This window comes from Homarus americanus, unplaced genomic scaffold, assembly GCF_018991925.1.
Source record: "Homarus americanus isolate GMGI-L3 unplaced genomic scaffold, GMGI_Hamer_2.0 scaffold48016, whole genome shotgun sequence".
Lineage (NCBI taxonomy): Eukaryota > Metazoa > Arthropoda > Malacostraca > Decapoda > Nephropidae > Homarus > Homarus americanus.
This window is the reverse complement of record NW_024755055.1, coordinates 2,270,025-2,294,945: the sequence shown is the minus strand read 5'-3', so window position 1 is coordinate 2,294,945 and position 24,921 is coordinate 2,270,025. Positions and strand designations below refer to the sequence as shown.

Here is a 24,921-nt window from a genome sequence, read left to right as displayed (position 1 = left end):
CAAAATCTTCAAACCATTGTAAGTTAAATACAATACAGTAACTGAAAACAGAATGTTCTCCTTTAAACGCATGAGTCTTATCAATATGACATGCAACCTTCAACCATAACTATGATACCTAGACTAAATAAAGCCATGAAAGTTTGACAAAGATCATCCCATTCATTTTCTTGCGCTAAGGACAGAATCATCATAAAGACAAAAGTTGGAGCATGCGCACTGATACCACAGAGCGGGCGAGTGAATGTAGGGGAAACAGAAGCCTACACCTCTACTAATGAAGGTGTAATAATAGTGTAGATCCCTTCTATGGTAATTCAAAGGTTACAGATCAAATGGGCTCCAATCCTGCTAAGACCCAAAGAAATAAAACCTATTGATCTGATTAGGTTAGGTTAAGTTAGGTTAGGTAAGTATAACTCCTACTCAAACTGGTGCTCACTTGACCTACAGCCCTCAGAACACCACAGAAGCAAATCTCTAATTGTCTGGATTAAAGTGAAAGCAGGTAGATTATGTATCAAGAATTGTAAATATATCTACATTAATATTTTATTTTCTGCAGTTAAATTAGGGTGTGATTGATCAGTTATGGGGGTAGTGGAACTAGCTCTGTCTTCATCAAAATCTGAAGTCAATGCAATTCCCAATAAATAAGATAGACTTAATTGTCTACCTTATGGGCAATGGTAACCTGATCCTGAGGTGCATGGTAAAGGTATAATGTATCTCTCAAGGTACCCATGAGGCTGTGTAAGCCCAAGTATAGGTATAATGTGTGTGTGTGTGTACAGTAGTGGGATAACAGTACAGTACATTATTCAAAGAGTTAAATATACCTGTAGTAGAAGAGGAACACAAGAGAGACTAGTACAGTACACATAAGTATCCCCGTAGTGGTGGGAGAACAGGGCAGTGAGAGCACACCTGGGCTAGTGGAAGTACACAGTGAAGTGGTAATACACTTCTACTAGTGGGGACACAGGAAACAGAGAGACATAGATAGTTCACCTGAGCTAGTGTGGGTACACAGAGAAGTGAGAATACACCTCTACTAGCTGTGATAAACGGGAGATAAAGAGAGACACACTTAGGCCAGTGGGAGTACACAGAGAAGTGTTAATACACTTTAACTAATGAGGATATACGGGGAGACAGAGAGAGCAAGAGTACGCCTGCACTAGGGGGGTACACAGAGAAGTGATAAAACACCTCTACGAGTGGAGATATACGGGAGACAGAGAGAGAGACAGTACACGCAGGAAGTAGACAGCCGAGACAGAAGATAATGTTTACAGCCACAACATCACTTGAGGATTTCAAATTCACACAGACGTGATGAAAAGTCATCCTCAGGAGCATTAAGATTCTTCAAAAGCCATAAGGAAGTTTAGAAAGGTTAAATAATGGATGGAATATTGCACAGACAAAAAAGTAAGAAGGGAGACACTAGATATGGAAGTAATCCTACCCCAGCTTCAACAGTTAGTTGATGAAATTTTGAGTACCAGTTAGTCTGGTAGAGGCCATGGATCTGACAACCCACGGGCGGGTGGCAGAGGAAAGAGAAGTATACAGCCATCACAAGATGTTCACACACTCACACACTCACTCATAACAGCAAAATTAAAACACTAAAAAATATATTGAAACATCTACTTTATATGATTGAATTATCTATGTCCTTATGTTCTCAATATTATACATTTTTATATATTTCCCAGTAAATCATGCTCTTATGATTACATTCATTATAGGTAAGTTAACACTCAACAGAGTACAGTACACCAAATGAATGCAGAAGGTTAGCTTTTGTATGTCATTTGTTACTCAGATTTGTGTAAAGTACAGTTCTCTTCACATATTGCAACACACCAGTGTCCAGCACATGCCCATAAGAATCTCAGACGATGTTAAATAAATACTTCCACAGAGCATTTACACCATACAGATGTCACACTAAATTCACAAGCCAAAATTTTTGGCAATCTAAATCAACTTTTTTTCTTATAAACACCTAAAGCTCCTCCAAAAATCTTGCAAAACTTACAAGAATCAAAACAGTGAGCCAGCAACACCAAAAAACACCAGACACAACACAGCAACACTACTGTACACTGCCAAGACTTACAACATGAAACTTTTATATACCAGTATCAAAAATGTTATATACATCAGCTACACAACAAAATACAGTACATGAGGAAAGTTTCTTTGTGATTTTCTGTTAAACTGAAAGCCATTGCAGGTTCTATTTAGTTAACTACTGTATGCCTGCAACGCCATACATGAATTGACACTTTGTTCACCGAGAGACAGACCCACTTTCTCGTTCCTTAAAGACCTCAAGAGACAAGCATCACCCAGTGTTTCCCCAATGGGTCTCGTCTTTAGGCACACCTACACTGTGCCACTGTATGTTTCTTTATAATATAATATCACTCACACTGTATCACTGTATGTTTCTTTACCACATAATATCACTCACACTGTTTAGTTCTGTGTCACAAACTATAAAATCTAAATTAATCCTCAATGGAGATAATAACCCTTTATTTATCATAACTGATTCCCCTCATGGTTCCTCTTCTCTGCCTTTTCATATTCTTATTTAGCTTACGCTTCACCTTTGGTGTATACTTGCTGTGGAAACTGTGTTTTGGTGCATATTTGTATATTTGTTAAATAAACTGTCTTTTTATTGAATTATTGTTAAGGCAACTCTGTTTCTTGGTGCATATTTGTATGTGTATGCAAGTAACAACTCTATTTCTTACATGTTACCCAACTAAAGCAGAATTTTTCAATACATATTCCAGGCAGTGCTTGTTGATGACAGATATTTAATCTTTGAGGTGAGGATGGTCATTAAGTGAAAGATTGTACATGTGATAGCATACTCTATGTGAAAATTCATACTTTATATTCATTATTATAACACTGCTCTATGCACATACGGGGTCAAGCCATCACAGTGTTTGGTATCCTGTCACTCTCTTACTACAAATCTGGCAACTTTTTCCACACATCTGCCACCAGCAACACCTACAGCCACCTACACACTGCCGACATATGCATCAATCACTGGATTCTTGACTGACCATAACAAGTACTTTAATAACAAAAACTTACAATATTCCTATACAATTCTTTAACTTCTGTAATTTATGCATATTGCAAACTAGTGATACTCTACAGCAATATGTCTGATTATATCTCGTGAACTAATGCTAATACAATATATTTCCCACGTCCAAACATTCTTTACTTAAAAATTTACCGGTACATACAAAAGTTAAATTGTTATAGAAGACACTAAAGCTATTACGCACATGAGGCAGAAGACTTTTGCTTGCACTGTAAGAAATCATATTAGGGTATCTGTGAGGTGAGGTAAACCAAAGGTAAAGAAGAAGAGCGGAGTGGGAGGAAGGGAGCAAGACAAAGTTAACAGATGGAATATTAACTTGGCTGTAAACTACTGCAGATTTAAAACCCTTCCTTACTGCCTGGTTGACCTAACATACATTAGCAGTGCTTTGGTACATGTCAAGTAGAGATGTAAACCATGCAGTAAGGAAGTGGTTAATAATATGTAACACTAGACCTGTAAGTTTAAACACAGTGATAATTTATCCACAGACAAAAAGAAGATCTTAAGAGGACCAAGATATTCTTCTTTTTATAAACCAAACTTTTCCCATATACAGTATAGCACCAATAATGATTCATCCTTTTATATACGGTACATCTGGCTGCAACTATAGCCACCTCAAGTACAAATCCTTCCCATACAAATTAAGCCACAGTTATTCTACCTGAACATCACAAATTAAGACAAAATATAACATGCAGTGACACAACAGTCACAACTGATATCATCTTGTCAACAAGATGTACTTGCTAAATGTATGTATAAAATGTGCAGTTTCTCACCTGTTTTAAGTGATTCTTGAGGATGGTGCACTCCGGTTCTGGGAGAGGTGGAATTACATCACCGGCTGGCGGTGCTGTAATTTTGTTGGCATCGAGGTCCACCAACCAGACATCGTCGGGAAGCCTGATGGGGGCACGCAGAGGGAGGCTCAAGGCCAGGAAAGATGACAACTATACTGAGTGCTATACAAAATTACTACTAATATAATGAGTGCTTTAAAACCTAACACACATCAAATATGAGACTTAAGATAAACAGTGGATAAAATGAACACAGTAATATTAGTTTATTAATATAATGTCCAAACAATGTGCACAAATACTGATTTTAATTAATAGCAGATAAAATGAATAATACAGTACAACGTAATAAATATCATTACTGTACTGTGCAGAACTAGTGATAATAATGAATGCTGGGAAAATGAACAATATTAAATCATGAATAACTAATAATGTGCAAACAGTACTGTATAATATTTCATCAAGTGCTAGACAATAAGGCATGAAAGTACAATAGCTGATACAGTACTTAAATTTCATACAGTAATAAATAAAATTACTATAGCATACAATATTGTGCAGCAAGTTAATCATAACAAGTGTAAGGAACAGTGGAGGAAGAGTATTAGCTACACAGAGTAAATTGTGAGCTGGAATAAGAAGATACTTTTAGGCCTCAAACCACAGAAACACAACCCCTTAAAATTCATACTCTATCATGGGACACAGTAAAGCATTATGATACAACTCCTAAAATGTGAGCAGCTTAAGACACTTTTATATGGATAACTATAATGTATCGTAATATGCCATCTGCCAAGCCTTTTTCCCACATGGTGTAGAATGGGCAGAATGAAGGATCATCATCAACTATCTTTCACTGTCATTCATTCATTCTCTATAGATGTCATTTTCCTGATAATAAAATGACTGTCTTAAACAATTACTTTCCTCTGCTGCTATTTTCGGTCAGCTTTATAAATATTCATATAGTCAATCCTCTTCCAGTCCACTATCTCTGAAAGCCTAAACTGTTTTAGTTTCCCTCTCAGTGTTTCATTATTCCATTTGAAAAGCAAAACCTTAATTGTTTTCTAAATTCTTACACTTCAAACTTCTCTCAACAACTCTATATCAACTGGGGTATCTCTAAGAACCTATATTAAATAAGGAAGATAGATTAAAATAACAATGACAAATATAAATAAAGGAACAAGAATATCGGAAATTTAGCACAGTAATTGTTATATATTATGGCCATCTCTTCCACATTCACAATGGTGTTCAAGTTATGTCCATATATTTCACATTCATAATACAGAATCACATACAACTTCCATATGTTTATTTCATGTTTATCTGTTCCACATTTATAAGACTGACAGATGCAAAGTCTTCCAGGTACAGCAATTGAGACTCATCACCTCCACACCATGCTAGTGTCAGATCAATATTGTGTTCCAGTTACCACAAAAGTGAATGCGATTCTTCCTTCCTATCATCCTCTCATCTTTCCCACTTGTATGGAATGGAAAGTGGACAGACACCTCAAAGAAAACGAGGAAACAACATGGAAGATGGTGTGAGACAAGAGCGAGAAAGCAAAAAGAGGAGAACCAAGTTTACATGTTGAAATACTTGTACTTAACTCACAATCATTCATATCATCAACTTCCAATTACTCATGTTAAAAAGAGATCAATTCATAAATATATTCAGACTGAAGCTTAACTGATAAAAAATTAGGAATTTTAACACATCACAAGAAGAATAAAAAAAAAATTAATTCCTGTACAGTTCTTATCAGAGTGTGGAGGCCAGATGAATACTGTACTAAATGAACATACAGTAGTGTAGTGTATATACAAACCAACACCAATTGAGTTTAATCACACAACAATTGCCTAAGAAAAAACTGGAAAACTGGAAAATCAAATCAGAACAAAAAGAAAAAAACAAGTGAAAGTGACACAAACAGTACAGGTAAAAAAATATATAAATAAATAAATAAAAATACCGTCCCAATCAAAGACGATGTGGGATAGAAAATATGGAAAGAAAAAATAAATAAATTACATTAATAGTGTACATGAAATTCATTTGCTTTTTCAACACTCCATTATACTCACCCAAAGTGTTTCTTGTAGAGGAGAAATGATGCTGGAATCCCAATAATGTATGGAGTTGGAGCCAGGAGAAGCTGCTCTGAACAGCTCATGCAGGTGGGCAGCAGAGGGATGATCGGGAACATGTACTCCAGTGGGTAGATCATGCTAACAAATGCCAGCACTGACATAGAGAGGGCATTGTTGTCCCTAGACTGCATCACCACCTGCCCAGAGACGAACATAAATATATATACATCTGTAGATCTTACTTCATATAATCAACTATATTTCAGAATTAAAATACTTTATAGGGATTCATAGTTTTAGATATTATAGAAAAATATGGTGTCCCCCATTGCTAAAGGTTAAAGATAGGATTATATAGGGTCAATGGTTTTAAATATCATGCTTGTTGGGTCAATATGTAGGAGAGATAATTTTTTTGACCCCATTACTAAAGATCAAGGGTCAGCTAGTATACAATAAATATGACTAGAGAGAAGAGCAAATAAAACATGGCTGGATATTCCCCTACACTTATATATTTGAAGACATTATGGACACCTTTTTTTCTACGACAATTGGTAAATGTCTCTTATACAGCCATACTTCATATACAGTACTTTATCCTCTTCACCACTGATCGCTTATACACCAAAAGATACTGATAAACAATTCTCACCACAATGTTTATGAACTAAGAGATGTATCATAAGGGTTCAAGTAACTGCCATTAAAACAACATGCCTAATATCCACCATAACATTCTCAACTCTGGTCTCTCTCTACCAAGTTTTCCTCTCAATAAATTAATATGAGACCTGAGTGACATTCATGATTTGTATGAGTTGTGTATACACTGGCCACAGAACATACTTGGCCTATTTTCATCTTTCATACTATGGTTTCTACCCGACCTCATCACAGAATTTCCTTCACATGGCATACTGGTGTAAAGCCTTCCTAAAACTAATCCTGTTGCCACTCTTGTAAACTTTTCCCCACTATAAATTAAGTTGGCTGAAATGAAGACCATACTCTCTCTCTCTCTCCCTCATTCAATATCACCTTTTCTTGTTCATATGCTTTAAGATCTGTGTTGCTCTATATGGTAATTTACATGTTGCTATTTTCATGTTTTAATTCTGTGACCTCTGTACTACCATGATTATCTTGGGTTCATACCTTCTGCTCAAGAATGATGAGTGTCAGGACCATGAGACAGGATTCAACCCCCAGTAGTTCGAGGGGTAAGTGAAGGGGGAAGTCAATGAGTGAGAAGCGTGTGTGATCTGGCAAGGCAAACGTCAAGGGCGCATACAACTCTCTTGGCAGCAGCTCCAACTGTGAAAAGAATCATGGTTACTGAGTAATAGCTTAGGTATAAGTGGGTGATAAGTTAGCATTTACTAAAAGGAGGAAAATTATAAGTTTTATTCATGTACTCAATCCAAACTATTAAACAAAATACAATATGTGATTGCAGTGAATTAAAAAAAAAAATTTACACAAATATTGCAATTAGACAAATCATTTCCTGTACCTCAACTCTGGTCTTGCCGGGGACACACACAGGAGCAGACAGGAGACGTAGGATCCACGTTTCAATCTCCCGGACATCATGCATTATAATGCTAGGTATACCATCATGTGGCCGACCTGTCATCACACTCCACACAGTGTCCCTGTAAACATTGACACAGATGAAGAGAATTATATTAAAAAATGGTGAGAATTATGCCTTATTATTCTTACAAGCCTTTCCTGCTATGATATCAGGTAACAGGCAAGAGCTAGTTTCATTAAAGGTTAGAGCACCCAACAGTATATAGTCATTTTATTGCCAAATGTGCATGTGTTAGTTACCAGTCCCAAACCCCCCCAGGGCTAACTGTGTCTTGGACGGGTAATGGGGACACTACATCCCTACAGCTATTAATGTAATTTATATTTCCTATAAATTAGATCACAATGACTTAGTTTTCAGAGAAGTATTAAGGTATCATTAGATCATTAAGCACATGATATAAAAGGTAAAAACTTGTTGACATTGTGAGAGTGATGATGAAAACAAGACTGGGGTATAACATGTGGTCTTTTGGCTATCATGTTGGGGTAAAACTGAGATAATGAAAACAGACATCATAATAAACTATCTACACATGATTTAACAATGTAGGCGTACGTTATCTAATTCACGAGACCATACACAAGGTGGGAAAAAAATAAGAAAGTTGTAAGCGAGTGAGGGTGTCTATCCGACGATTTTGGGGTAATGTGTAGAGCTGACGGTGTGTGTAGAGAATTCCACATGTATTACCCTGCTGTATAGTGGAGAGAGTATACAGTATAAATATACACGTATGGACAAAATAGAATCGCTTGGCTCAGTGTATTATATTATGCAGCAATACTGTTATTACCTAAAATCAATGTGGTGTTTATGTCCACAGTAGGATTTTATTGTTTATGATACACATATTCAAACTTAGGTTATTTCTACAACTGATCATTATTATCATCCCTATTAACATCTAAATGTATTCATATATGTATAGTTTAAGAATAAAATACACCATTATCCTTCTTTGACTCCTTATACAAGTTAACACTCGGTAACAGCTCAGTATTTTTCTAACCTGTTGTTCTGCCGTGATGCTCCGACTCTTCTGGGCGAGGCGTTCTCATTACAGGCGTCTATCATCCGTCGCAGGAGAAAGAGACACTCACGGAAGGCGCTGAAGAATGGATGGTGTGACAGGATGCATAGCGAAGTGAGTGAGTGATTCCGAACACGCTGTGGAGGGAAATCCAACATTAAATACAGTGCATTCTTTTGTCATATACAGTACTGTGAGTGGACGCAGTACAGTTGTCTTCCACTATCTTACAACCATATCAATATTGATTCTTTAAGTTGTCTGTACACCTTGATCGTCCCCATATAAAAGTGAGAGGAGTAAAGATAGCAGATATAGAGAGAAAACCCATTAAGAGAGAGAGAGAAAGAGAGATAAACATGTTAGGGGATGAAGCTCACAACAGTACACATGACCTACTTCCTCCTGATAGCTTCACCTGCAGGGGCCCACATGCCTCTTGCATAATGGCAGGATGACACACCAACACAGATCATTTAGCTTTACAAAAGATATGATACAGCATTTATATTTACCTGTCTCTTCCTAGCAGCTCTGGGTGAAGGCGAGTGTGAGCCTCCTGTGTCGGAATCATTAGCAGGAACATTGACCCCAAGACGTGATGCTGGCGAGGTAGATTCAGAGTCCCGTCGAGAGGGTGGACAATCTCTCTCGCTGTCGCTAGGTGCCAGGGTTGATCGCTGGTCACTGTAGGGGAGCATACATCTGCTGAGAGCTTTAATTTGTCAAAAGCCAATTAACTACGGTTTAGGGAGGGAAGGGTCAGAAAAAAAATCTCCAGAAATATGTTAGTGATTGAGAGAATGGGTAGATGTATCTGTCCTAAATCTTATACTATAACATTGTCTATGGTCAGCATACACAAAATAATAATATACAGTACAGAAATAGATATTTTATTCTATTTTTCATATTGTGTGTCAAGTGCAGTATAAAAAGCCTCTAGGTAAGCCATGCAGTATTAATGGTCAGCACTAAGACACATGACACCTTAAGAGTCATATACCTACCTAGAAAAGGCCGAGTCGGAGCTCTTATCTAAGCTGGTCCTCCAAGACTCTCGCTTAAACGATGACCCTCGATCTCGTCCTCTGGTTGCAGATAAGCCGCCGGCAGTCCCTCTTTCCACAGCCCGATAAAAGTTGGCACAAATGCCAAACCGAGTCTTGCCTGAAAGAGAAACATCACAATTAGAACAAAGTGAAGTACAGTACCTATGGACACAACATACAGAATAAATGAGGAAATCTTCAATGTATACAAGACTTAAACTGGGATGGGAAGGTAAAATGCAATCCAATCAATTTCTTCACTATATTCAGCTCGGCAAGTTTGTTCTTGAGGTCTGTTTAATAACTCCTGTTTTCCTTATCTCTCCCCTTAAAGTGTATTATATGACTTAAAGTAAACTAATATGTTTAAAAAGATCACATCAAAAAATACTGAGAAACGGTAAAAGAAATACTGTATGTTAAATTTTAATGGTATTATTTTACTTTAGGACATAGAGCACCTGAAAGTTATAAACTACTGAAACATTTAGGTTAGTTTAAGCTAGGCCTATTGGGGTTAGGTTAAGTTTTGTTAGGTTAGGTTTTGTTTGGTTAGATGACTCGCTTTCTCACCCACCCAAAAGCAATTTCCCAGGCTCTCCCCATTATTGTTAGGAGGGAGGGGGCAAAACGAGGAATTTCTGCCAAAAATAAAGGTCAGATTCGTTTAAAACACACCAAAATAGGTAAATTTACATAAGTGCACACAACTCTGTTAGAAAGTAAAAAATATGTGTTTCTGGTGTATTTATGTGTGTTTAGATCGGTTATGACCTTCATATCCGTTGGAAATTGGCAGATTTTTTCATCTTTTTGTTTTTTGGTGGAGCATTTTCCGACAAAAATTATGGTGAAGCGAATACAAAATACAAAAAAAAAACAGAAAAACATAAACCTGACCTGACCTGACCTGACCTAACCTAACTGACTCTCACCATATGTTGCAATCACTTATTTCTTACCTTATTGGCCTGGTTGTTGGAGTTACCACAATGCCACATATGTTGGTCTTGACAATATTTACATTCATTCTTACACTCAGGACACAAACAAATCAAAACTAAAGTTGACAGTTGATACACACAGGGTCGTCCAAAAGTGTTGTTATTTTAAGCCTTTCTTGACATACACTGGATGTCTTAAACCCCACAATACTCTACTATTCCATCACTTTATCAACAGGAGAAGTTTTAAAGTTCCCAGTCCCTTTAAATGACCACACGCACATTAAAGAAAATATTCTGATGATAATATATTTACGTTAAAATCACTTACAAATGTTACCTTATAATTTGTTTATAAGCTTTGCATTTTAATTATAAATATTATAAAACATAAATTAGACCCGAAATGCAGCCACAACTTTACTATCAGCTTTACTATCAGATTTCCTTGCATTTTAATCTTCTGGCATTTAATCGGATTGAGCACTGTATTATGGGCGTTTTCTCCCGAGGAATGTGAAAATGTTGTCCACTGTAATAGACCTTTAAGTGTAGTTCAGTTAAAGTATACAATTTGAGAATACTCCCGTAAAATGAAAGGTAATGTAGAGTGTAGGAAGGTAGCGATGGAATACAAAAACAGTATTAATAAGTGAAAACATTCATTGTATTTCTATTTCTTAACATACCATTAAACTAGATGTCGACAAAATATAAATAAAATGCTAAACAAATATATATCCAGTAGTATATTGATAGGTCGGTTAACCTTTTGTTCATCCCTGTTCTTCATACACACGTGGGGAGAGGAGAGGAGGAAAGGGGGAAGGGAGCCGTAAAGGAGGAGGGAGGGAGGGAAAGGGAAGGGAAGGGAAGGGAAGGGACGGCCAGCACGAAGATGAGGATGGTCTCCCAGTGTCCCAGGTGATCCCCATAAAGCCCCTGTCTTGATTACCTCCTGCCCAGGTGGCTCTGATGGGGGGTGGGTGGAGGAGAGGGTTTTTTGGTGGGATGGGGTTGTGATGGGAGGTGAGGCGAGGATGAAGGGAGAGTTTGAGATAAAACATGAGGAGGAGAAGGGGAAGATTAAATAGAAAAGTGTGATGGGAGAGCATGGGAAAGGGAAGGAGAGACGAGGGAGGATACGGAAAAATGATGGGAGGGTAATAAATGGGGAAGAATCATTGGAGAGAGATGATGAAAGAAAAAAAAAGGGTGAAGGGGGGAGGGTGGAAGAGGGAGTGAGTCCATTCCTCACCATCATCACCCAAGTTAGTTTAGTCATCAGTGAGGGAGAGTTGACAAAGGCTACCCTCTCACTGTTATTCCCGCCACCTCTTAATGTTAATTCTATCTCCTAATTGATACTAAGTGACTGTATTTAGTTGAGTCTTAATGCACTTTAAATGTATTTTTGTATCTTTGTTTAAACTTAAGGAAGAATTATAATGTATTCCGAGGAAGTTGTTTACCAAGGTGACGTGTCCCAGCAGCCTGAAGGAGAGGGGATTCAGCTGCTAATTAATTAAGGTTTCCTCTGACATATTACCCGCCTCGGGTAATAGCACGCTCCAGCTAACAGTAATTACACCATGTTATTCATTATTTTGGTTTTGTGTTTATGTAAGATAATATTGCATTCTTTTAACTTTTCTGTAATTCATCGTTACGGTGCTTTTGCCCGATACAAAATGAACGAACGTACGTAATATTGAAAGTCCCAGCGGAACTATTTAATTTTTACCTCTACTGTATCTAAATTAGATAGTTAGATGTATTTTTATATATATCCAGCAAGGAAAGAATGTAAAAAAAAAATACGAATAATTGAGAATCTTGGTGGAAGTGTAAATAAACTCTGAAATGGTGTGAAACTGTCTTTGTTCCGGGAAACTAATAAATTGTTCTGGGTGGCGGCAGGTGTTGTAGCCATGACCTAGTTTATTTTTTACACACTTTTTTTAGTTAAGGTTAAGACTTCACGGCTGAAGTTTTGACGTCATCTGGCCAACAACTCATATCTGGAGGTAGGAGGAGAATTGAGCCCCAGAACCTTCAAAGAATTCTGGCCTGGTCCCCCGATATTGATTTTTGAGGTCAGTGATGGTAAATAGTTGTGTGGTGGTGGTGGTGGTAGCAGTGATGGTAGTGGTAGTGATGGTGGGAATGAGGCTATGGTCAGGTCCACCGTTTTCCACAGTGACAGGAAAAAAAAATGGATTGGAGGCGGTCACGTTCTTTGTAATTCTTTTAACATTGAACAGCTGGTGTGTGTGTTGGTCCAGAAGCGGCTCGTGTGCGTGTGTGTGTGTGATCGAAGAGGTATACAGTACACGACCACTAATTCTTAACGCCACACACACACACGCACACACGCACACACACACACACACGCGCGCTCCTCCTTAACTAACTGTATTAATTAACAATTCAGTGACGTAAACATTCCCAACATCTCATTAAAGCCAAGGGTAAGATTAAACCACCTGTTGACAGTTGCTGGGGGTAATAAAAGTTTGCTTGTTCGTTTGTGCGAGAGAGAGAGAGAGAGAGAGAGAGGTGTTTGAATATGACTCTCTCTCTCTCTCTCTGTGTGTGTGTGTGTGTTTAAAGGTGAAATACGCAGTAACAGCAAAAACAAAACAACAGCCACTACCACCACCACTACTCCTGCAAGCTACCACCACCACTACTCCTGCAAGCTACCACCACCACTACTCCTGCAAGCTACCACCACCACCACTACTCCTGCAAGCTACCACCACCACTACTCCTGCAAGCTACCACCACCTGCACTACCACCATCATCATCAACCAGGGAGGAGGAAGATGAGGAAGCCACACGCCACTACACTATCGATTTACCGTGCTCATATTACCACACCTGTCTACCACCACACCTGTCTACCACCATACTTGAACGTCCATCTTCCACTCAACTCAAGAGACAGACAATATTGGAAATGTAACACGGACAGGACAGCAAATCAATTTATTCTGCAGGAACTGACCTAAAGTGACCTTGTGATCCCAGGATAGTTCATATTCGTGGTATTCTCCCAACACTATTCATATTACGGGTAAGTATTAATAATTTACGAGTCCTTTTAAATCAGCTCTTTACATTATCTTCCTCCATTATCATCCTTAGACTGTCACTTGAGTTTTATTGTTTCTTTGTCCACATGACCACAACACAAACCTTTACTCACCAATGGCAGAATTTATTTTTTATCTTTCATTTTACATGGCTTTGGTTTCTATTTATACGACCAATATTAAAAGTCCCGGATTAATTTTACGTGAAAAAATATATCCGTTCAAAATTTATAAAGAAAACAAATTTGTAATAATAAAGAGGTTCAGATTTTAACTAAAACTGTAAATCGTTGGGAAAAAAAATTACCGCTGAGGAGTGACGTCATCAGTAAACAAACTTAATACGAATAGTGACGTCATAGCTTCCGTAATGGTTGATGTCAAGGTTTGGTTTGGTTGAGTTAGGTTAGGTTAAGTTAAGTTAGGTTAGGTTAGGTTAGGTTCAAGATGAGTTACGGTTAAGTTAGCACCAGTAGAGGAAGCGGCGAGGGGGGCGTGGCTAAGCAACAGAGGAAGGGGGGGCGGTGTGTCGGGTTGTGCCGCCCCAGCCTTCACACTCCCCACTAGCCTCCCACGCCACCCATCTCCCCACACCACCCATCTCCCACACCACCCATCTCCCCACGCCACCATCTCCCCCACACCACCCATCCCCCACACCACCCATCTCCCCACACCACCCATTCCCTCACACCCATCTCCCACACCACCCATCTCCCCACAGACCAACGCATCTCCCCACGCCACCCATCCCCACACCACCCATCTCCCACGCCACCCATCCCCACACCACCCATCTCCCACACCACCCATCTCCCCACACCACCCATCTCCCACACCACCCATCTCCCACGCCACCCATCTCCCCACGCCACCCATCTCCCCACACCACCTATCTCCCCACACCACCCATCTCCAAGCCATCAGCACATTCCCACCACCAACTTAAGTTCAGAAGGAACATTCCTATTTTCCCACCACTACCACCAGGGGTCTCCCTATTAACTACTACTACTACCACTAGCCACCATCCAGGAACTTAATAAACCACCTGCTACCACCACCATTTTCACACTTTAAATTGCTCTCCCCCACACATCCTATTAATGACTTAGGTTTACAAGATATATTTTCTCTCGTAAGTGCATAGGTTAGGTTAGGTTAGGGTTTGGTTAGGTTAGGATTTGGTTAGGGTTAGGTTAGGGTTAGGTTAGGTTAGGGTTAGGTTAGGGTTAGGTTAGGGTTTGGTTAGGTTAGGTTAGGGTTTGGTTAGGTTAGGGTTAGGTTAGGGTTTGGTTAGGTTAAGTTAGGGTTAGGTTATGCATTTAATCCATCAAACAGGTTTACAATTGGTTTGGCATAATACAGGTATACATTTGAGCATGTATAGACGAAGCAAGTATATACAAATCAGTATGTATGTAGACAATACAGGTATACAATATACATAGAGACCCGTAAAACTATACCATTCCTGATACCAAGACAATAAAGGTATACAAACAATGGTACTGAATAAGGCAATTTGACCTAAGATAGTTAACAAAGCCAGCAAATGACCTAATTAAACATGGGATTAAAGACCGCATTAGTTCAAGGTATAGTCGTAGTATAATTATGATACACATATTGGTATTTATTTCATCTTGACCTAGACTAACCTAACATAGCCTAACCTAACCAAACCTTACCTAACCTAGACTAACCTAACCTAACCAAACCAAGCCTTACCTAACCTAGACTAACCTAACCTAGCCTAACCTAACCAAACCTTACCTAACCTAACCTAGACTAACCTAACCTAGCCTAACCTAACCTAACCAAACCAAACCTTACCTAACCTAGACTAACCTTACCTAACCTAACCTAACCTAACCACGGATAAAATCCTCGTGAGTCTGAAAGAAGTATCGTGAACCAGGAAGTGCGAGTGTGGTAACCCTAGTAGTGTCCCTTTAACACGTCCTTCACCCTTTACCCCCCCCCCTTAACCCTTCCCTGCCCTTCCACTTTAAAACTGTCCCCTACCCTTCCTTCCCTTCACTTCTCCTCTCCCATTCCTGTCTTTCCTTCCTTCCTTCCCCTCTCTCCTCCTCCTCCTCTTCCCCTCTCGTCTCCCCTCCTTCCCTTTGTTCCTCATGACCAGACAGATGAAGGCCATGCCGTCTAGTTCCCCCTCAGAGCCACCGCCTGTTGCTCCCCCCCCGACACACACACACACAGGTCAGAGAATTAAGGAAATACTTAAATAATAGTTTATCCTGGGAAGGCTTCAGGAGGTCAGGTCAGGTCAGGTGCGAAGGTTTATGTATGTATATTTGTAAAGAATTTTGACTGAATGTTTATATGTATACATGTATGAATCAATCTATTTATCCCCAGTGAGAGTTTATATATGTATATCTGTATGATTTTTCGTACACACGCACACACACACACACACACACACACACACACAGAGGTTACGTTCACATTTTTTTCACACTAATGGATCGAACGAGAGAGAGAGAGAGAGAGAGAGAGAGAGAGAGAGAGAGAGAGAGAGAGAGAGAGAGAGAGATGATAAATGTTGTGGAAGACGGTCGCCATGGGGACCAGCCACCACCACCACCACCACCACCACCACTCCACCAGTCCCCACCACCACCACCAGTCCCACCACCACCACCACCACCACCACCACCAGTCCCACCACCCCACCACCACCACCACCAGTCCCACCACCACCACCACCACCACACCACCACTCACCAGTCTCACACCACCACCACCACCACCACCAGTCTCCTCACACCACCACCACCACCAGTCTCCCCACCACCACTCACCACCACCACCACTAACAGTCTCCCTCACCACCACCACCACCACCACCACCACTACCAGTCTCCTCACCACCACTCCACCACCACAACTACCAGTCTCCTCACCACCACTCACCACCACCACTACCAGTCTCCCTCACCACCACTCACCACCACAACTACCAGCCTCTTCTCTTTACCTGTGTATGTGTGTGTGTGTGTGTGTGTGTCAAAATAGTTCACTGGCCTCGGATCGTAAAATTTGATAAGCTTATTGAGTAACACTGAAATTCCCAAGTGTTTGTTGAAATATGTATGAGGTACAGTCTCTCTCTCTCTCTCTCTCTCTCACCGTGCACCAATCAACAGTCCCAACATGAAAGCAATGCACGCTATTGGTTGACGGGATAATGAACGGAAACCAGTAGTGATATGGACGGACGGACAGACAGACAGACGGAAACAGACAGACAGACAAACTGAGATTATATGATTGCTTCTACAGCCGTTGGTTAAATGATGAGGGGTATAATAAAGGTGACAAAGTTGCGTAAGTGTGGGCGTGGTCATGGGTGTGGGCGTGGTCATGGGTGGGGGCGTGGCTATGAATGGGGAGGGGGGGCGTGGCCATAGCTGTTAAGGGAAAACACATTGTACGGGTCACTGAGCAGCCAAGCCCCTAACCTAACCTCTAATGTCAATCACTAAGAATTTTTTTGGCTTGTAACTAGCTGTAAATTTAGACCTATGTGATTTAAGCTACAAATTTAGACCTAGGTGATTTAAGCGTGAGGGCGTGTGGGCGTGGTCATATTCACCGCTACCTCAATGATAGTCTTACGTCATATACCCCTATACAGCCAATCAGATGGTCCCTCCTCATCTCCCGTGTTACGTCATACTCCTGTCCACCCACTTACGAATCCCCCCTCCCTCCTTCACTCCACTGACGTCATACCCCTGTCTAGCCAATAAGAATCTTCCATCCTTAACTCCCACTAAACCTCATAACCCTTTCTGACCAAACACAGTCTCCTTCATAATGCCATACTTCATTCCAGCCAATCACATGAGGTTACGTTCATTCCAGCCAATCACATGAGGTTACGTCCCCAACTCCGGTCTGACGTCATACCTCAACCCAGCCATTCACACCCCAGCATTTATTTTCCTTTGTGCACGGTTGGGCGGATTTTTTTTATATATCGACTTTCTCACTTAACACAACAAATTACCCCCTGTTAAGTAGAAAAGTAATTATAAGTAGGAACCTGTCTACTGTATATGACTTACAGATGTCAAGACCCCCAATGGACGAATCACATTACACTATACCCGCATGTAAGTGGGTTTTGACCTTTAGCTCCAGTTATAAGCATAAATAAGAAAACATTATTTCTGAGAACAAAATAGTATAGTATTTAATTTTTCAATGATAGTTTATTATTTAGAGACAAAACTTTAACGAAAAATACTTAAAGACTCTTATTAAAACAACAATAACTACAACAATAACAATAACAACACTAACTACAACAACTACAACAACAAAATCTAAAGCCACTGTTCTGAAATTCCCTCTGTATTATTCCATTATTGCTATTTTTAATAATATAAAAGCTGATTAGCCATTATGTAAAAATTTCACCATTCCAAATGTTACAGCAATTACCAATGATAATTAGCTTACAACAGCAAATTGACCTGGACCCGTTGACAGCCTAATTATCCCTGCTCTCTTTCTTTTATTATTGTGATTTTTTTTTCATTTTGTTATCTGTTCAATACTTTTTTCTTTGTGCGATATTTTTTTTACTTCTGTGTACGATATTTTTTACTTGTGTGTACGATATTTTTTACTTCGGTGTACGATATTTTTTACTTCTGTGTACGATATTTTTTACTTCTGTGTACGATATTTTTACTTCGGTGTACGATATTTTTTACTTCTGTGTACGATATTTTTACTTCGGTGTACGATATATTCTTCTGATAAGTGACTGAAAATTACTAAATATAAGCAAATATTTCTCAGTAAATATTTGTTTAAAGAAATTCCTTCTATTTTGTTAATAATTATTAGCACATATTATGAATTAGATTACTCTTTCAAGATAGTCACAGGTATCCAGTTATCGAGAAACAGTCAGGGATAAAATTATTGAAGACGAGTGTAATAATCAGACTGGTAACAGGACGCTCAATAGCTTGTCACCAGAGTCGACACCACCTTCATTGAGTAATTAAGAGAATAATGGAAAGTGGCGCGCTCTATCTCTCTCTCTCTCTCTCTCTCAATATTAACAGGTAAGCTTAAATTCTCAGTAAAGCTAAAATTCACAAGAGCTAAAACACTCACATGCAGGGAAGCTAAAATTTCCCTAAAACAATTTTGAACTGTAATTTTTTTCCCCCGAGATAGAGAGACAATCCGTAAGAGACCCAGGCAGTTAAAATACCATCGGACTGATCCAACCAAATTCCTTTATGCAAATATGTGAGTGTGAGACGGCGAGGCTAAAAATATTCTTTCCGTGAGATTACGACCCCCCATGAGATTCCAACCCGTGTTATTCTTACCACTGTGAGATTCCAACCCCCGTGTGATTATCTCAGTGTAATCTTTATAACCACTGTTAATATACATTGTTTGTATTCATGCACTGTCTATGTATACATGCTGAACCAATGTAAATTTATATCTATCTAAGGAACGACATACTGTGGGCGCCATCTTTATACTGAGACGAGAGGGTGTATGTACTGTATATGGATTTCAAGACAGGGTAAAGTCTCTGCTTAATATCGACCCCATTTTTACTCCCGCAAGTTGCTGACGTGTGTGAGCCAATTAGATGCGTTCTCATACCCCCAACTACGGTATAAAATTTAAAGAAAGAACCTTTGAGAATCCAACTTTGTGTCGGTTTAAAAAAAAAAATCATTTAGTGGAGTTCTCATACGTCTCTTATTACCCAACTGAAGGAGAACTTAACTGGAGACAAGAGACCACCCACCTCTCTCCATCTCAAACTACAAAGACCGTAAGTTAAAATCTTCACTTAATTGGACACAAAACGACTCATATAATACACAACTTTACTAAACGAAGCTGAATTATCATTATACAGGGAGGAGAGATAGTCAAGAAACCCCAATTACGAGGAAAATATCACATGACCCTTTGAGAGTGTGTGAGGCTCCCGACAGTGTTGACAAGTTAAGCCTCCTACACCCTGGAGTTAAGATGCCAAACCTTCCTCCTACCACACAAATATATATTTTTCTCTTCATATTTTTTTCTCTCTAGCTTCTTGTTCTTGTTCTTCTTCCCCATCTTCCCTTATTTTCTTTATTTTTCGCCTCTTAATGAATTTTGTATTACATTTTATTTTTTTCCAATCTACGTTATCAATCTTCTAAAATTACTGTAATATCAACCTATGCTTCCCCTATGTACACTACAACGTACATTGATCTACAGTACAGCAATCCTATGTATTATTTTGTACTCTTATTATCCTGTAATATCCTGTATATGTAGCTGTAATGTTTCTATCTGACCAAAGTTCCTCAGCAGTTTTTTGTATAATCTATAAAATTTCTGTACCTGTGTTACGTTGTTGCAAAGCGGTGGTAATGGTATTGTTTTAAGGTGGTGGCGGTGTAACAAGGTGTTGGTGGTGATGATGATGGTGCAAGATGATGATGGAGAAGGTGGTGTTGTTGTTGTTGATGATGGTGCAAGATGGTGGTGATAATGGTGCAAGGTAGTGGTGGTGGTGGTGAGGACTAGACCCCAAGGTGTACTGACTGACCCAATGGGGCTTCCAGGTTTACTTCCCTCACCACGCCTTCACCCTCAACCCCCCCCCCTCTCTCTCTCACCCTTACCAAAACCCCTCACTCTCTCCCTAACCCTCATCAAGCTTAGCGCCGTCAGAACTAAGCTCGTGACAACCCAGCTTATATTTCTTAAAGTTTGAAGTCCTTGTTCAGTTTGGTCAGATTAAATTATTTCAGGTTGTGTGGGTTAAGTTAGACGAGGTAAGGCCAGGTAAGGCCAGGTTAGGTAAGGTAAGGTTAGGTAAGGTAAGGTTAGGTTAGGTTAGGTTAGGTTAGGTTAGGTTAGGTTAGGTTAGGCTAGGCCAGGTTAGGTTAGGTTAGGCCAGGTTAGGCCAGGTTACGATACTATAGCTTTTCCCCATTACGGAATTTTTAATGGAAAAAAATAATGTGGCCAACACCACCAGGAGACTGAGAGCAACACTCACCCGAATCCTTGTCGGTGAGGGTAAAGACAAAGGAGGTGGCCTCCCTGAGGGACGTCTTCCTAGGCCCTACAGACACACATCCTTCAGGCTGGCAGAAGTATATCACGTCGAGGGGCAGGGGGAAGTCCTGCACCAGCAACAAATACAAACATTCATTACAGACCAATCACTGAGGTATTGACGCCTCGCTCTCTTATTTCACAGCCATTTTCCTGCAGTATCCCGATACACTGATCATTAATTCTATAAAACAGGAGTTGGAACAAGTTGGTGAGTATTTTTGGAAACTGGACCTAAATGAGTTATAAAGGCAATGTGAATTTGTTTTTTATGTAACTATTTCGATGTCAAGATAAACCAGTGGAAGCTATAGGCTATGGTACCTCACCTTGTGGTCGTCTGGGGGGTACCGCCGCAGTAGTTCTGGGGGCTGGACAGGGGCGGCCCGGCCGGGGGCGCGCGCACCCACCACCACCATGTAGTCCAGCAGCCGCGGACACAACTGCCGCCGCTGCGCCTCCGTCGCCACTGTCAGGAGAAACACCAACTCTGTTTCAGAACTTTGGAAGATGACGTGTGCTGTTAATCATGTCAATTACTTCACCCACTAATATGAAGTTGAACCACCCTGGAGGAGTGTTCCACCACCTCCTAACACACCCAACAATTACTTAAGGCTGAACGTTCAAGGACCAGTACACGGGGAAGAAACCCCAGCCACTGTTACTGATAATACAAGGTCGTCCCTCTAGTGTTACAGCTGGTAGACATGTAAACACTTAAGTTTCCCCTCTCATATATATCTGAATCTATTATAGTTTAAATCAATATATTCTAAATGTCTTCACGTTGGTCAAACTTACCTTAACGTAACCTAACCTCACCTACCTAACAGATTGTGTGGTGATACATTATTCTACACTGGTAAAGGTAAACAGGTGTGGTGTTACCTACGACCCACGCATAAGAGGTAGGTTAATCTTGGCTGCCAACACCCTGCATTCTCCCTACAGGTGTCTTGAACACCTGGCTGTGAGCTGGACACACACACACACACACACACACCCATTCAGGCCCAACAGCATAATTATCTGCTCCGAGTGTAATTATCCCCTGCAGTTTTCGTGAAGAGGTGATAGAGTATTGTGTGTGTGTGTGTGTTCGAGAGAGACCAGATGACACATACCAACAACAAGGTCTCAGACGAGTTAAATAACCAGCACATACTGTCCCCACTATACCCAAAATAAAGACCTCTTGATCTAGACTGTGTGGCTATGACGAAGACTCAGCCAACACTCACTCCACAAGACCTTCAACTAAGCTAAAACATCCTGACATGCCTGAGCTACCTGACCCTGAGTTCATACCTGTAATGTTGTCTCTGGCTCAACAGGTGCTGGCCAGTACAGGTGTTCTAGCACTAATTACCCGACCTGTCCTGGGAGCTTGCTGTGATATATCTGTGTGACAATATTGGTTGAGTGATCCAGTGTTATTTATCAGATGAATTATGTTCGAAGCGGCGGGTACAGTCATTTGATTGAGGTTAGGTTTGGTCGAGTTAGGTTTCAGTGGCACACTCACTTGTATCATGCGGGGGAAGGTGAGACAAGCGTGGTGGACTGAGTCAGTGGGCCGCTACTGTGGGCCGGCTGGTACCGTGGGCCGCACCAGAGGGCCGCTACTGACAACGATGACCCCACCACAGGAGGGGTTGGAGACCCGCGTCGCGCTCTGCTGTTCCTGCCGCTGCTATTTATTGTTCGCTGCTAGTCGTTAGGGGGGCTCAGATGTGGACACACAGCTCCGGTACCCATCATTCACTGCTGCACAAAACACACAAAACGTTATCTTACTACAAGCACATATAATACCACATAAACACATAATAATAATAATAATAATAATAATAATAATAAGTTAATATTTTTCAGTCAATTTGTACAGGACAGCTGACAAAGCCATATGAGAATCGTTTCCAGTCGAGTCCTTTATGCCAGCATCATCTAAGCAGCGAGTGTTCTTAGGGAGAAGAGGTCACCCTTCCAAGTACTAACCAAAGGGAGAACTAAATAGACTGATATTTAACTTTACAGATGGGGATGTGAAGGAATAATGGTTGGGAAAAAAGGTCGAGGGAAATAATGTAGAAAAAATTCAATTCGTTATGAAAAAGAAAGAAAAAATATATTTATGGTGGAGACTGACAGTATAATCCAGTTTATCTGAGTGATGTTAAACGAAAGCGTCACGCCATCTACCATTTACACACGTCAACAGCTAGGTGTGTGTGTGTGTGTGGGGCGGTTACTGTTAAGGCGCGTTTACACTACGGATATGGCGGCCGATAAATCAGTCATAAAGCCACTGACTTTTCCCCCGATAGACAATACTGCGTTCATTCACGAGCTTTGCAACCAGACCTTAGCGCTGACTTTACTATGGAAATGATGGGCTGGTGGAACAAGGTGCGCTGGTCGTCATTCATTTTCTGTAGTTACCAGAAATATTCAAAATTATTTATCTACTATGATACCCGAAGCCGTGGAGGTAAAAAGTAGCGAAGGAAACACTGATAACTTAGATACTGTATCTTAAAGCGAGAGAAAAAGTTAATAACGATTAGCGGCGTTTGCTCTTAATTTGGCGCCACCATACTGTACATATTCACCCGCTGTTCTGGCCGGCAACACGCAACACCTACAGATAAACTGATAGAAGTGAACAGCCGTATACCGCACATGCGCGAGGCGAAACACTGTTACGTTTTTCATCCTATGATTCCTTTCAGACTCGTCAAAAACACACAATGTAGGTGTATACATTCACTTTATATACTGACAAGTCAGATATATCTACGATTTATCGCCAAACATTAAACAGATATGTGGATGACTGGTCAAGCTGGAGTGTCACACCTTCAGAACATTCTCGTTCAAGTAGGACTTGTGGGAAACCCCAGTTTCCTGCCTCACCTTATCATACAACCATTTTTTTTATGAACAAAATATTCCATCTCTCGTAAATACCTATATGTTAGGTAGGCGACGGTGAACGTTGCTTCTTATTAAATTAATTTCCAAAACTAATATATCTTTTTCCCTTATCGCTTCTTAATGTTAAAGCGAATAGTTTTCATGTTTAAATAACTTCATTTCTTATATATTTCGTCAAATTTTCAAAATTAACTTTATTTACTTGATTTATCAATTTATAGCTAAACATTATTACTATACTTTGGTTAAGACGACTACTACTAATAATAATTATAATTGTTATGTTATTAGTATTGATGTAAAATGACAGAGAAGCGCCACATGTTCCCACAGCAGGTGTTGTGTTGGTCGTACTGAACGTTTCTCTCGGGAATACTGTATATCAAAAAGCCTTCCTGTTATCTCCCTCCCGCCCGGCTCTTACAACACACGTCACCCTCACCGACACACACACACCCAGGTCGTGTTGGGTGTGTTGGCAAGTTAAACACACACACCAGTAACACATATACAACTTATATCAGTAGCAAGGACATATATAGAGAGAGAGAGAGAGATACAAAAGGTCTCTCAGTAAACAATGCCTCGGTGACAGGTGGTGTTTACGGTCCAGGACTCTAGGTGAAGTAAACAAAGCTATTACTGTTGGAGTGGTGAGTGAGTGAGTGTACTGTACCAAGATAACTATAAGATATTTTTTTCTCTAGGAACCATAGGAAAATTATCACCCAATTTATTTTACATCAAGGAAAAAAACATGACAGAGCTACGAACAGATTTCTTTCATTAAATACAAAAATAAATAATACAACCTGACTTGAAACTTTGAGTATAAGGCAGTGAACAGGAAGTCTTCAGGATAAGTCTGAATATTTAACGAAAAATAAATAGTACTAATAATGTAATGTAAAGTTAACATCTTAGTTATTACCAACACTCACATAAGTTCTTTAATTCTTTTTAATATGTGTTTAATCACCACCAAGAACGCCCTTCCTCATTCCCAAAGGTGTATTTTCATTTCGGTCGCCTTAATTTCCAA

General features: G+C 39.9%; 1 protein-coding gene across 1 annotated transcript in view; it reads right to left on the bottom strand.

Moving 5' to 3' along the window:
- Positions 1-24,921, bottom strand: part of LOC121856200 (MAP kinase-activating death domain protein-like) — an 89,132-nt gene that overhangs the window by 60,863 nt on the left and 3,348 nt on the right. Inside the window, exons 2-11 of the mRNA XM_042351545.1 lie at positions 22,468-22,709; positions 21,269-21,408; positions 20,881-21,007; positions 9,718-9,877; positions 9,223-9,394; positions 8,687-8,844; positions 7,591-7,732; positions 7,233-7,391; positions 6,069-6,271; positions 3,937-4,060 (exon numbers count right to left, since the gene is read on the bottom strand). Coding sequence (XP_042207479.1) covers positions 3,937-4,060; positions 6,069-6,271; positions 7,233-7,391; positions 7,591-7,732; positions 8,687-8,844; positions 9,223-9,394; positions 9,718-9,877; positions 20,881-21,007; positions 21,269-21,408; position 22,468 — 1,386 coding nt within the window. The 5' untranslated portion in view covers positions 22,469-22,709. The remainder of the gene's footprint in view (positions 1-3,936; positions 4,061-6,068; positions 6,272-7,232; positions 7,392-7,590; positions 7,733-8,686; positions 8,845-9,222; positions 9,395-9,717; positions 9,878-20,880; positions 21,008-21,268; positions 21,409-22,467; positions 22,710-24,921) is intronic.